At 32.8% G+C, this 13212-nt stretch overlaps 2 protein-coding genes across 4 annotated transcripts; both read right to left on the bottom strand.

Annotated features, from left to right (window-relative positions):
• Window positions 1-219: 219 nt before the first annotated feature.
• On the bottom strand, window positions 220-2295 carry LOC130803505 (dehydration-responsive element-binding protein 2C-like). Of its 3 annotated transcripts, none has more exons than XM_057667624.1 (2): window positions 2104-2295; window positions 220-1557 (listed from the first exon to the last, which is right to left on the bottom strand). In XM_057667624.1, the coding sequence occupies exon 2, from the start codon at window positions 1534-1536 to the stop codon at window positions 427-429; it is 1110 nt and encodes a 369-aa protein (XP_057523607.1). In that variant the 5' UTR covers window positions 1537-1557; window positions 2104-2295; the 3' UTR covers window positions 220-426. The 3 variants fall into 3 exon arrangements, with proteins under 3 accessions (XP_057523607.1, XP_057523606.1, XP_057523608.1); XM_057667623.1 differs by having other exon boundaries at window positions 220-1537; XM_057667625.1 differs by having other exon boundaries at window positions 220-1462.
• A 3585-nt stretch (window positions 2296-5880) lies between these two features.
• LOC130804541 (laccase-12-like) lies at window positions 5881-9500 on the bottom strand. The gene is made up of 6 exons (XM_057669009.1): window positions 9203-9500; window positions 8575-8726; window positions 8230-8474; window positions 8003-8131; window positions 6835-7803; window positions 5881-6390 (listed from the first exon to the last, which is right to left on the bottom strand). The coding sequence occupies exons 1-6, from the start codon at window positions 9311-9313 to the stop codon at window positions 6260-6262; spliced, it is 1737 nt and encodes a 578-aa protein (XP_057524992.1). The 5' UTR covers window positions 9314-9500; the 3' UTR covers window positions 5881-6259.
• Window positions 9501-13212: the final 3712 nt, after the last annotated feature.

The raw sequence follows: 13212 nt of genomic DNA, 5'->3' as shown, positions 1-13212 counted from the left end.
CAATAATTCTAATGAACTATTTTTAGCTAATATTATTATTTGCCAAATTCAAAGTCCAAGGACTTCAAAGTTGAAATGTGTGTTCTACACTCTTTAACCACGATCCATCCCATGCCCCAAATCAAAACTCTTACCCGGTTTAAAAGAAAATGCTGATTGTTGCAAAAAATCAGTTATACGCACTTCAACTAGAACAAAGAAAGAATGCAGACAACAATGGAGACGAACCAAAATTAGTAAATACTTTATACAATCTTCAGTGATTATCAAGCTTAAAAGCTATATATACAATAAAGAATTAACAGATCAAGTTATTCAACCTTAACAACTCTACCCCCAGGCCCAAAGTTACTCAAAATCAAGAAAATCAGCTTAATTCTCCAGTATTAAAAACAGAGATTAAGCTTTCATGACATTAATGAAGAATCAAAAATCTATAGACATCCCCAGATCTGCAAGATTCACAAAGTGAAGTTCATCAGCAGCTGGACCAGATTCTTGTCGACCCGACTTAATGAGTTTTAACTTCCTGCCATGATCGTTCTCTTGATGATCAGACATCAAATCGAGTCCATAATCGAGTCTTTTATGGTCTTGATCATTGTAATGCAAGCTTTCAAAAAGATTGGCATAATCCTGATTATGGAGTTGTTGCAAGAAATCTGAATTGTGATTCAGATATGACCATTCTTCTGGTTTCTCTAGCTGAATAGAGTTGTTTTCAACTTGGGTTTTGAAAGTATCATACCCTAAATTCATTAAGCCGTCTGCAGGCGAAACAGGACCGGCATTTATAGCACCATGCAATTCATCAACATCAAACATTTCATCCACTGTTAAGTTCAGTAAGTAGTCATTTATATCAATCCCACCTTCACCAATCTCAAGTTCCTGCTTCATTTCTTTCTTGACAGGACTTAAGAAGGGCTCATTCTTCCCATCAGTATGCGAGTCGCCTTCGCCATCTTCCTTCTTCACAGCAACACCACCAATTTTACCAAACCGATCATCATTAGAACGCGTATCAGAAGACGATGTAGAGCCTGTTGTACATGATGCAGTAGTAGTGGTGGTCGAATTCTCTCTATAGTCCTCCATTGATACAATGAATGAATCCGGGAGGTTCAACCGAGCATTTGAACCATACATGATACGAGCAGCCTCATCATAAGCCAATGCAGCTTCAACAGCAGTAGGGAAAGTACCTAGCCAAAGCCTTTTACCCCTATTAGGCTCACGAATCTCTGCAACCCATTTCCCCCAAGTCCTCTGTCTAACTCCCCGGAATTTGCATAACCAATTTTCGGGACCTCCTTTACCTCGCATACATCCTTTCTTTGACCCCTTTGCTGGAGCTTTTCTAACAGGCTTAACTCCATCATTGAGTTTACTATTGATTTCTTTCCACTTGGCAAGAGTTTCTACAAGGGATTCGTCTCGTCTTCTTCGAGTTTTCCTCTTCCTGGTGTAATCAAATGATAGAGAAGAAGAAGGAGAAGGTGGGTTAGATGCTTTGTTGTAATCGAAAGTGCCCATCCTGGGAAATTTAACAAAAGCCTGTTATAAAACAATGTTTTATCACAGCAAATCAAAACCTCTGAGAAGAACTATTCAAAAAAAGGGTGATGCAACATAAATTCAGAAATCGTTTCCGTAGAAACCAACACAAATTACTTTGAATCACAAATTTCTGCGTCAAACTTGGCCTTACTTCAGCAATTTCAAAACCAGCTGATAAAAAAAGTTGACAAATTTTCTTTAAACTGCCAATTTCACGCCACAGTTTCACCCAAAAAGCATCGTTGAACATTCCAGTGGTCGAAAAAGAAGTTGAAAGGGCAACTAAATAGTCTAATTAACATGAATTATAAAGTGATTGTGAAAATTCAAAGCAAAACACAAATCCCAATTCACCCAAAATCTTCAAACTGCACTTAAATACGCACATAATCTGGATTCAAACACAATGAACCATAAATTTTAAGTTTTCGATCAACTCAAAAACCCTAATTAAACAACAATTCTCAACCAAAGAAATCCTCAAAAATTTCAACTCTTGCAAAACCCTGATTAATACAAGTAAATCAACAAAAATCAACTAACCTTTCGAAGATTTCCGATACCATACGACTACAGAATTCCAAAAATATCCTTCTTCAATTGGCAGTAAATCTTGGTCAATAAGATTTCTTCAATTTCCTAATGTAAATTCGCTTTTTCTGAAAGAGTGTTGAAGAACTTTGAAAATTTAAGAGCACACAGAAAATCGAGTTTTCAGAAAGCTTCGAGAATAACGTATGCCAACATATTTATAGCCTTTTCGACTAGATATTTTCGCCTAAAAACCGGATTTTTTTGTAATTGATGTAATTATTAATGTGATTACGTGGCGTGTTTGAAGCGTTTATCAAAGTTCTTAACGGTTAAGGATTTGACACGTGGGCCTCGAATGTTCCCGACCCACTAGATTTTTCTGCGGCTTCCGCTTTATCTAGTCCTGTGTATTCGTACATTGTAATAATTTTTCTCGTTAGATAATACTTACGTCAAACTAATTTTTATTATATTAATTATATTATTTTAATTTATATATTTTAATTATTATATAAGAAAAAACATAATTATGTGGAACTTTGTTTCTTTCATTCCGTCACATATTTTTATAATATCAATTTTTTGTAATTTTTAGTTATATAATTAGATATAAACGATCTGACAAAACATTGAATTACGTAGAAATGTGTTTGGTGTAAGTATTTTGAAATGGAGGAAATATTAAATAGTCTCAACACTTGTCGTGCCACCCGTTTAACATATAATTAAATAGTTTTATTGATACAGATTAATTTTGTAATTAATTTAAGAGACCACCTTTTACATCTAAAAAAAATACAAATTAATAATAGATGAGATTTTTGTTACACTAATTCTTTTCGGCCCGTTTTTTATAAGACTGTCTCACCATGAGACAAGTCCATGCAAGTAAGCCTATTTCTCTAAGTGTTCACTTTGAAATTATAAGTGATCACTTTAAGATATAAGTGATAATCTTAAGACTAAAAAGTCATCACTTTAAAAATAAATGTATATTGGACCAACCCAATTAAAATGGTCTCATCATGAGACCGTCTCATATGAAAATTTGTGAATTCTTTATTGGTTCACGCATCATGAAAAATTGTTGATATTAATAAAAATAAAACTTTCAAAATATTATTACTCAATTTGCAACAATGCTTCTCCACTTTTTTCATCAATTTTCATATACTATTTGATTTTTTTCATTATGGTTAATTATTTTAAATATTTTATCTTATATTTCAAAATAAATCACAAAAACATAAGAGTGTAAGTATTAAGTTGCAATTCAAAAAAAAAAAAAAGAAAGTTGCAATTTTTGTGAGAAATTATGGTTTAGTGATGTTACGAATATTATCATTAATTAATTTAAACTTGATAGTTTACATTTTTATTTTCTTTGTATAAATATATTCTCTGATCTTTGAGAGACTGCTACACTTTTTCTTTTTTATGCCTTCTTTCTAATTTCTACTACTTATTTTGTTTTCATCCACATATTTTTATTATTTTTTAATATCATCCACATAATTTATATTTTCTCACATTTTTTTAATTTAAATTCTCATTTTTGCAATTTATTAGGATAAGGAAGTTTTATTTTAGAATGTTGTTCAAATGTTATTTTATTTTCTTATAATTTGCTACATCTTTTTAGATAATTTTTGTTACAATGTTTTTTTTTTCAAAAATAATAGTAAAAAAATGATCCAAAGGTTTCTTATATATTTTCATTCACATGGTTTCATTTTGTCGACTTTTGACTTTTTAGTTTGTTAATTGGTAAATAAATAAAAAATAAAAAGTATAATAAATGACGTTTCAGTCTTTAAGCCTAACTAAAAACATGAATTTAAAACTAAAATGAAAAAGCTAATTTACTATAATTGCTCAACAAACAATTCACTATATATTACCAAGTACTATCGCTTTAAAATACTAACTTATCTAATCAATACTTTTGATTGATAAAAAAAAAAAAAAAACCAATGGACAACATCCATACTATTTGTGACACACATGCGGCATGCCCACTATAGATTGATCATAAAGTGTAGCATGCGTTGGGCCGCTTCTATTTGACCCTATAGTATCAAGTTTAATTCGCAAGAGTTCGTCTTTAGACTTCTTATAAAAAGTTCGTAAATTATTGTGAAAGATAATTTCTTCTTTAATTGGATGGGTCCATATAAAAATTTAAAAATATAGTATAACTATATGTTTATTTAATAGGGTTTCAGTACACTTCAAGTAGGCACTTAGTATACGTCAAATAAGGTTCACAGTATGTCAAGTAAATATTTTTAATCGCCTGATTCTTGTAAATCTCAAACACCTGGTTGGTAAACCACAAAACACCTATTTGACGTACCTCAAATAACTACTTTACATACCTCAAATACCTACTTTACATATCCAAACCCATACAATATACCCCAAACACCTACTTAACAACTCTAAATATTTGCTTGATATACCTCATATCTAATTGGTGTATCTTAAATCCCTACCTTATATACCTCAAACACCTACTGAGCATACCCTAATTATCTAATTGATGTGTCCCAAATACCTACTTGGTATACCCCTGGTATCAAATTGGTACATCTCAAACCTGTACTTGGTATACCTCAAATTCCTATTTGATACACCCTAAATATCTACTTAGTATACATCAGATCCCTACTTGATATATTTTAAATCTCTATTTGGTATAACTAAATCCCAATCATAGTGATGTTTAAAAGATAACTGATTAGCGCTTTTTTAATTAATTAATTTTTGTGGGCTGAGCCGTCTTTCAAGAGTTACTGAAACAAGTTTATATATTAATTAGTTATATTAGTTGGACTATTAAATCAAATACAGAACACATATCTCATAATAAGACTGTCAATACAAAAATTAATGTAAATATTTGCAAGTGGACACCCAATGCAGCTCGTTGGCCCAACTGACACCGTTGGTAATGGACGGTCAACTAGTCCAAGTTTGGTGCATGTTTACCAAGTGTCATCACACTATATGTCGTGCTTCATTTCTAACCCCTCAATTAAACTTGCCCATTACCTCATCAATCACGTGTACAACTCATTCTTTCTTTATTCATACCTTCTCTGACCTATTAAAATTGCATTATTTGACATTATTTTTAGAGTCATTATTATCATACCTGGTGTATTCTGCTCATAAAAAACTATAATTAGGATCTGGGAAGGAAAGAAAGGCGGGAACTCATACCCAAAAAGGAAAGTGCGGCCAAAAAACCTGTAGCTTGAGATCCACAAATGAATTCTTTGATAAAACCTCAATAGTCTAAATACATATAAATTAATAAAAATAACTAGGTAAAAACGAATAAAAGAATATTATGTAAAAATGCAAAGGTAAAAACAAGAATACCAACTGATTAGCAAAAGAGTCTCAGTAGTCTAAGACATAGATATAACGCCTACAGCTACCCTGATCAGGTCCTCAAAAAGATATAGATATTGTAATTTGTTTTTTATTTATTTCTCCCATATCTTAAAAAACTTTAAAAGTGACATAATACAAATTAAAAGGGACTAAGAATATAGGTGAAATTACTTTAAATTCTAATCAAATTGATGTGCCTAAACGGAGGGAATTAATTATCCATCTTATTTAACTTGCATTTCTTATACTCTATCCAAGTTACATAGCCTGATAGCCATAGGCCCATGATACCAAATATACACTACTTATTACATGTTGTACTATCTTGTTCAAAACACAACACCACCAGTGATGAAGATAGCACATAGATAGCAAGAATATAAATGTCCAAAAATTGAATTTTTATACCAGAATCAATACAAATATGTAGTACAACTGATCAAATAATAAATCACCAAAATATATATGTCAGGCTAACTTCTATACTATTCTTGGATATGGTAAGTGTCTGTTTGTTTTTACAAACAACATACACTAAATCTATCCAAATCTTTCTCATCTTTCACTCCTGACTTTCCTAAAAAAGTAACAAAATACAACAAAATATAACTGTTTTTTTTTAAAAAAATACAATTATGAATAAGTTTTCCCAAATAATGAAGAATAGTAAATTATTTTTTCAATCAATCAATTGAATAAATTCTTTTATCTTCTATGTACTTGGGTCATTATATTCCTTTGTATACTTGTGGTTGATTCTTGATTAGCATATTGGTAGATCTGCTGGCGGTGGTTGTAGACTCTCCAACTCTCCGACTCCGTCTTCGACTAGGAAGGCCATAGCTAGTCCCCAAGTGATATGCACATCCAAGTGACAATGCATCAACCATACTCCTGCAATCAACAATCAAACAACCAATTTCTTTGATCAATTCGTCGCGGACATGATATGTAGCATACTTAGAGAAACCGGACGCTACTTTAAAAGTGAACGTGATCAAAATAATTGGACATAAGATTTGATGTATATTTGACAAATGACTTTTTAATTGGTGAAACAACTATACTAAGAAGTGTTTGGTAAATAATTGTTAGACTAACTAAAAAGTTGACTTTTACGCCAGCAGAAAAACTGATTTTAACCCAAAATAAAAAACCTAGGACACATAGTTTTCCTGTTAGCTTTTGGATTTTTACCGACCAATAACTAACTTTTACAGAACATTTTTTATAACAGTTGCTTAAACAACTAACATATCAACAAAAACTTTCGGCTCTCAAATCAGCCAATAGTCATTTACCGATTAGACTCTGGGACTCGTTTATTGTAAAATGTACCTGGATTGTCTGCGACGAATCGAATGACAGCCCACCCATTGACAGGCACAGGAACAGTATTTCTCATAGGAGGGTTCACAAGATTAAATTTCTTTGTATCAGTGCTAGGGTTAAAGTTTCCAAATCCTTGAGCAATAATATAAAAGTCATAACCATGTAGATGCATAGGATGATTTTCCCCTGTAACAATACTTGTACCTTGGATAACAATTTGTACTCTAGAACCATACTTTAGCTTGTACAACCTAGTACCTGTTTGGGGTTGCCAAAGTGCCCGACTAACATTCCCTGTGTAATCAAATTGGACCGGAGGTTGGCTCGGAAAGTCAACTGAAAATACTCCCGGAATACCGAATTTATGGGCTTGAAGAAGTGACCAATTTGAAGGAAGAACAAAAGAAACATTATTCATACTAGCAGTAAATCTAGTCCCATTTGGACCTTGACATTGGCTCTTACTAAAGTTTGGTGGGCATTGGTTAAGCCCAAGGCCCACTGTAAAGAAAAGATTTTCATCAATTTCTAGTGGGACCGGAAGCTCTGGGACTTTTTTTGGGCTCCGGAGTTTTGTTGTGAATGTGGTAACAGTTGCAGTGTCGTTAAAGGCGGGTAGAGGTGGAAATATAGGGGTGGCCTTAGGAATTCCCTTAGCGGGACATGCAACGGACTTGTACTCGAGGATGGCGGTGGTGGTGGTGTTGTCAAACGCAACACCTTGCGCGCTTTGGTAAGGCTTGGCTGCGATATAGTACCTCCCTGGGGCTTGGTTGCCAGAGATTAAGACATCGGTGGTTTGACCGGGACCGAGCATTAGTATGTTGGTCGTAAAAGGTTTTAGATATCCCGCGTCTGCACCAACCACCGTAAAAGGATGGTTGGCGATCGAGAAGAAGAGTTCTTGGTTGAGGGCGGCATTGATCACTCGTAGGAGGCGTGTCTCGCCTATGTCGATGGGGACAATAGTTGTATCTGCATAGAGTTAAAAAGTTTATTAGCTATATTGCATTCAGGCATATGAAATTAGACAAACGTAGACTTCTGTGAGCCAAACAATCATCTTTACATGTGTACTTAACCAACTGATTAATTGTTATTTTCTGTTATATATATTACAAAATTCAGTATTTTAAATGATTTGAGCCAGTCTGAGCCTAGACTTATCACTAACCTTGTTTGGAGCAATTGTAAAGATCTCCCGGTTGGCCATTAATGGTATATGCATTGGATACATTTGGTGCAGCTCCAGTTCTAGTGGCTTGTCTAATGACTTTAACTGGATCACGATTCCACCATTCACCTATTTTCCAATGGCGTATTAATAACAAAAGTAACTATATTGATACATTTTTGTAAAAATTAATCACGAAATTTATTTAAGAATTTACAATAATTTACCAAGAATAATAGGTGTTTCACGATTAGGCTTAGGAAAAGGGTAGGGCGTTCCTTTTCTAGGATGAATAACTAAAGCTCCATAGACAGTGGCTCTTAGCCATGAGCTATGAGCATGCCACCACAGAGTCCCTTCTTGACCAGTGATTGTAAATTTGTATGTGTAACTACCTCCGGGTCTAATAGGACATTGAGTTACAAACTCTGGTCCGTCTGCCCATCCTGTTCTCATTTGTCGAACACCATGCCTAGGACAAATAAACAAAAATAAAAATATGAGATTTTCTAAAAATATTTAACAAGAAAAGGAGGATGTATTTAAGTTTTTGCATGTATGTTTTGGTTTACCAATGAATTGTGACATTGTATTTTGCTCTATTAACAACATTGACAACAAGAGTGTCACCCTCATAAACTTCCAATGTAGGTCCAGGAAATTGACCGTTTACCGTTATTGCTTTTACTGTTTTGCACAGCCTCTTCACTGGTACTGCTTGAACCTATAATATATATCATTAAAACACAAATTATATAAGTTAATTTCATTTTCAACCATTAAATTTATTTATATTTTTTCCTCGTAACAACTTTTATCTCTTCTTAAAATAATGAAAGATGGATAAGTTTCGAACATGTGACCTTTTGTCACGTTGACTTTAATACCATATCAAGATACTAACTCAATTAAAAGTTTAAACTGATGATTAATACACAAAACATGTGTTGTAACACTCTAACAAGTTGACATTCTAAATTCTAATGGCCATATGATTCTAGGCTGGTTTTGATGAACATAGTTAGAAATACGAAAAAAGGGGCATGTGAATAATAGATGCCCAAGTTATTATTATAAATAAATTTTATTTTAGTTTTAAATATGAAAATCTCTTTTAAGACCTATAAATAATTAAGAACGACACTGAAATAACTCTACTTGATCTACCTAAAAAATACAAAAATTATAAATCGAACTTACAACAAAATCATGGTATTGAACTTTCGCGGAGGCGAAGGAAACTATTGAACTCAAAAACAACAAAATTCCTAGCACATAACAAGAAACCATTGTTTGGCACATCTTGTTCATGCTACTTGTATTAGCCAGGGAACTCCAACTAGCTAATTAAGCTTATTACTCGTACGTCGTAATCGACTCGGTTTTTCTTCTTACCAATAAGAATGTACGTAGGTTGAGAAGATAATGGAAGCGTGAAGGAAAGGAAGAAATGTTGATGAATTTATAGTGAAGGACGCGATAGAGAAGAAGGTTGTTTAGAGGTTGGTAGATTAGGTTGAGTGTAAATGTGCTACAAAACTAGAAGGTCAGCTTAATTAAGATATCACTTTTTACTATTTCAAATGTTCAACTATGTAAAGATATAGTTTGGTGCACCCACTAAGCTTAGCTTATCGAGGGTGCAAAAAAAGTAATTTTTTTTTTTAAAATAAAATAAATATTGATGTGGAAAATCATTATCTTCATATTCATAATATAACTATGACTAAATTCTGGAAAGAGTTGAAAGACAACGTACATATCATACTCTTATCAAAATTGATAAGAAGGTTGCGGTTAGTAATATTCTCGGATTTGACAAATAGGGAGAGTTGGAAGACAACATATATATCATACCTTTGTTGAAATTGATATGAAGGTTGCGGTCAATGATATTCTCGACTTTGAAAAATAGAGTGGCTTGGAGACAACATATCATATCATTATTGAAGTTGATAAGAAGGTTGCGGCCAGTAAATTTTCGGCTTTAACAAACACTACAAATGAAAATAAATATTGATGTGGAAAATAAAGTTGATTTTTAGCAATTTTAGCTTTACAAGTTTCCTACTAGTTTGTTGTTGTATGTTTTGTCTTTGCTATAATTCTTTTAATAATCATATTCATTGTGTTTTGGATTTGAATATTGAATAATATGGTTTAGCTACATTAATTAGTTGTTTGAGGAATTTTCCTCATTTAGGTAGTGGTTTTGCTTTTAGGCTTACATCTTTCTTCTTTGTTTTTCTTCAATTTTGATGTTCACTAGTAAAAAAGATGACTTAGGTTAGCTGGAAGAATGTTTGAATAATTAAAGAAAATGTTTTATTCACTAGTCTCTTAATAATAGGCCACGTTTCTATTTTTGTTTTTATTTTGAGAAAAATATATATTCTCTTTTTTTTCAGTATATATTAAATTCTATAAAATAAAGTTTATGTTAATTTGATAAAAAATAAATTCAATTAAATCTTACAAAACACATTAATAGTATGTTTACTCTCTCTAACCCTTTGAATCTATTTTTATTAAGGGCTTGTTCAGCGTAAGCTGTAAAGTAGTTGTGTGGGTAGTTATTTAAAGCGCGCAATTATAGCTGTGGATAGACGTAGTTATCAATTGTAGTAGTTAGATATTTAGATGTATATAGGTGTGTATATTAATATTGTTCGGCAAGAGTGGTTATATGAAAGCTATTTAAAATAATGTGTTAAGAAAAATTGTTGAAAAAAATTAGCTTAATTAACATGCACTATTAAATGTTGCTATTTTACCAAATAACAATAAATTTTCAAAAATAACATTTTATAATTTTATTAAACTACTAACAACTACTTACATTGTTACATTGAAACGTCTTAAATTTAAAATCACATATTAGTATTAGTATTACTCGCAATGATATACTTATGGTTTAGTGAAAATGAGACTGTTTTGACATATTTAAGTATAATTTAAATGCATTGGCCTAATATTTGACAATGAGAGTACTATATTGTACAAGAAATGTGCAACAAAGTCTTTCTACAATTATTCTTTTCATTTTTTTCCTTTGTATACTTTCTCATATAGGAAAATGAAAGGACAAATAATTTGGTACATTATGTTTTAGGTTCCCTTTTTAAATTTTATTAACTCTTATTTGACTTTATTTTAAAAAAATTAAATTTAGTGGAAATTGTTTGTCATAATGGTGCATGTTTTTTGCTGACAACATTGTTTTGGCTGCAGAAACTAAGAAGGAGGCTAACAGTAAATTAGAAGAGTGGAGGAAAGTCTTGGAGGATAAGGGGTTGCACTGCGCATAAGTCGTACGAAGAAAGAATACTTACGATGCAATTTTAGTGGGACAGAATCGATAGGGGAGCCAAATATGACTATAGGGGGAGAAGTTGAAGCATGTACGTCTAAGTTCAAATATTTAGGATCGGTGATTGAGAGTAATGGGGAGAGTGATGGAGACATTTCTAATCGTATACAGGCGGGATGACTTAAGTGGAGAGCAGCGACCGGGGTGCTTTGTGATAAAAAATTCCCTAGTAGACTAAAGGGTAAATTTTATCGCGTTGCAATTAGGCCAACTTTGTTGTATGGGACAGAATGTTGGCCCGTAAAGAAGGTTTTCGAATAGACGATGGATGTAACAAAAATGCGTATGCTGAGGTGAATGCATGGTAAAACTATGATGGACAGGATAAGAAACCGTGAGTTCAGGGAGAAGTTAGGGGTTGCACTTCTCTCTGCAAAGATGTGGGAGAACAGATTGAGATGGTTTGGGCATGTGCAGAGAAAGACCCATGACGCCCCAGTAAGAAAGATTGAATGCATCATAGTGGAGGAGCCAAGGAAGACCTAGGAGGACGTGGGAGGAGCAACTTAAAAGTGACCTGCACGAACTTCACCTCTCTCTAAGGATCTGAACAGGGATAGGGCCAGTTGGCGGCGCCTTATCCACGTCTTAGATTACTAGACATGTCCCTCTTGACCACTGTTTGTTACTGTTCTTTGCCTCTACTTATCGCTCTTTACCACCTCTCTTACCATTATCGTTTTTTTAGTTATTTGTACGTATTCTATTTGTTGTGTATATTTAGTTAGTTGATTACTATTCATGGTTAACGTGGGTGTAAGTTGCAGGCTTTCGGATAGTTGCAGGTTCCTCTCTCTTTAAAGAATCTTTTTGAGTCGAGGGACTTTTTGACCGCACTCTCCTATATGCGTATGAGCTGCCGTCTATCTTCCCTCCCCAGACCCTGACCATAGTCGTTTATGAGCGGAATACACTAAATACGACAATGATAATTAGTGGTTTTTTTAAATAAGTGAAATGCATAAAAGCATTCTCTTTATTGACCTTTTACTTAAATTTATTGGAACTCATTCTTTAGAATTTATCTATATATATCTTTTACTTTTTTCAAATATATTTTTGCTTTACTACTATAAATTACGTCTGCAGTGCATTTAATTGATAAGGCAATTGTTGCAAATAAAAAGCTAATATACTGTCTTTTAAAATGATATTTAAAGTCTCGTTGTCTTGGACAAATACAGCACCATTTCCGTAACGAACCATACAAAACATAGAAATAAAATAATAAGCAAGGGCGAACTTAGTAGGTTTTCGCGCTTGTAAGTGACCTCCCTGACATTAAAAAAAAAAAAAAAAAAGGCAAACTGTGCGCCTCCATGCACTATTGCATTCACTGCCAACTTAGAAACAATCCCTTAGTGATATATATTATAAACGCAGCTATATATATGTCTCTTTAATACCAAAACTATAAATATTAACACTTCAGCATCATTCACCATATTACTGCACTATTAACGAATTGCACCATCACCAATTAAATATTAGAGCATAATCCAATCGTCAACCACCAATGTGCCGTCAGCTGTGGGCTTGCTACCAACAGTCTACCATCGTTAAATCCAGTCTAATTGTCCAACCTATTATTATTGCATCCAATTCGCAAATTATTGACGTCAATTCAATCAAATGCGTGATTTATTTATTTTAAACCAATTTTGCAAATCTATTTAATTTTTAAACCATAGTAAACTATTATAATATAATCTTGATTAATTGCAATTACTATCAATTATTTGAATAAATTAAATTGTATATATATTCTTGATTGATTGACTATTGTTCTTGATTAATTTCAATTATTATCAATTTTTTTAAAATAAGTTGTAACTTGTAT

This window comes from Amaranthus tricolor, chromosome 17, assembly GCF_026212465.1.
Source record: "Amaranthus tricolor cultivar Red isolate AtriRed21 chromosome 17, ASM2621246v1, whole genome shotgun sequence".
In the NCBI taxonomy this organism is placed as follows: Eukaryota; Viridiplantae; Streptophyta; class Magnoliopsida; order Caryophyllales; family Amaranthaceae; genus Amaranthus; species Amaranthus tricolor.
This window is presented reverse-complemented; position numbering and strand designations above follow the sequence as displayed.

Coding starts and splice junctions, on each gene's coding strand:
- LOC130803505 (XM_057667623.1), bottom strand. CDS start 2,126: ATGGTATCGGAAATCTTCGAAAG. Junction 1,538..2,103: donor GTATCGGAAATCTTCGAAAG/GTTAGTTGATTT, acceptor TAAATTTCCCAG/GATGGGCACTTTCGATTACA.
- LOC130804541 (XM_057669009.1), bottom strand. CDS start 9,313: ATGAACAAGATGTGCCAAACAATGGTTTCTTGTTATGTGCTAGGAATT. Junction 8,475..8,574: donor TACAATGTCACAATTCATTG/GTAAACCAAAAC, acceptor TATTTGTCCTAG/GCATGGTGTTCGACAAATGA. Junction 7,804..8,002: donor TTACAATTGCTCCAAACAAG/GTTAGTGATAAG, acceptor AACTCTATGCAG/ATACAACTATTGTCCCCATC.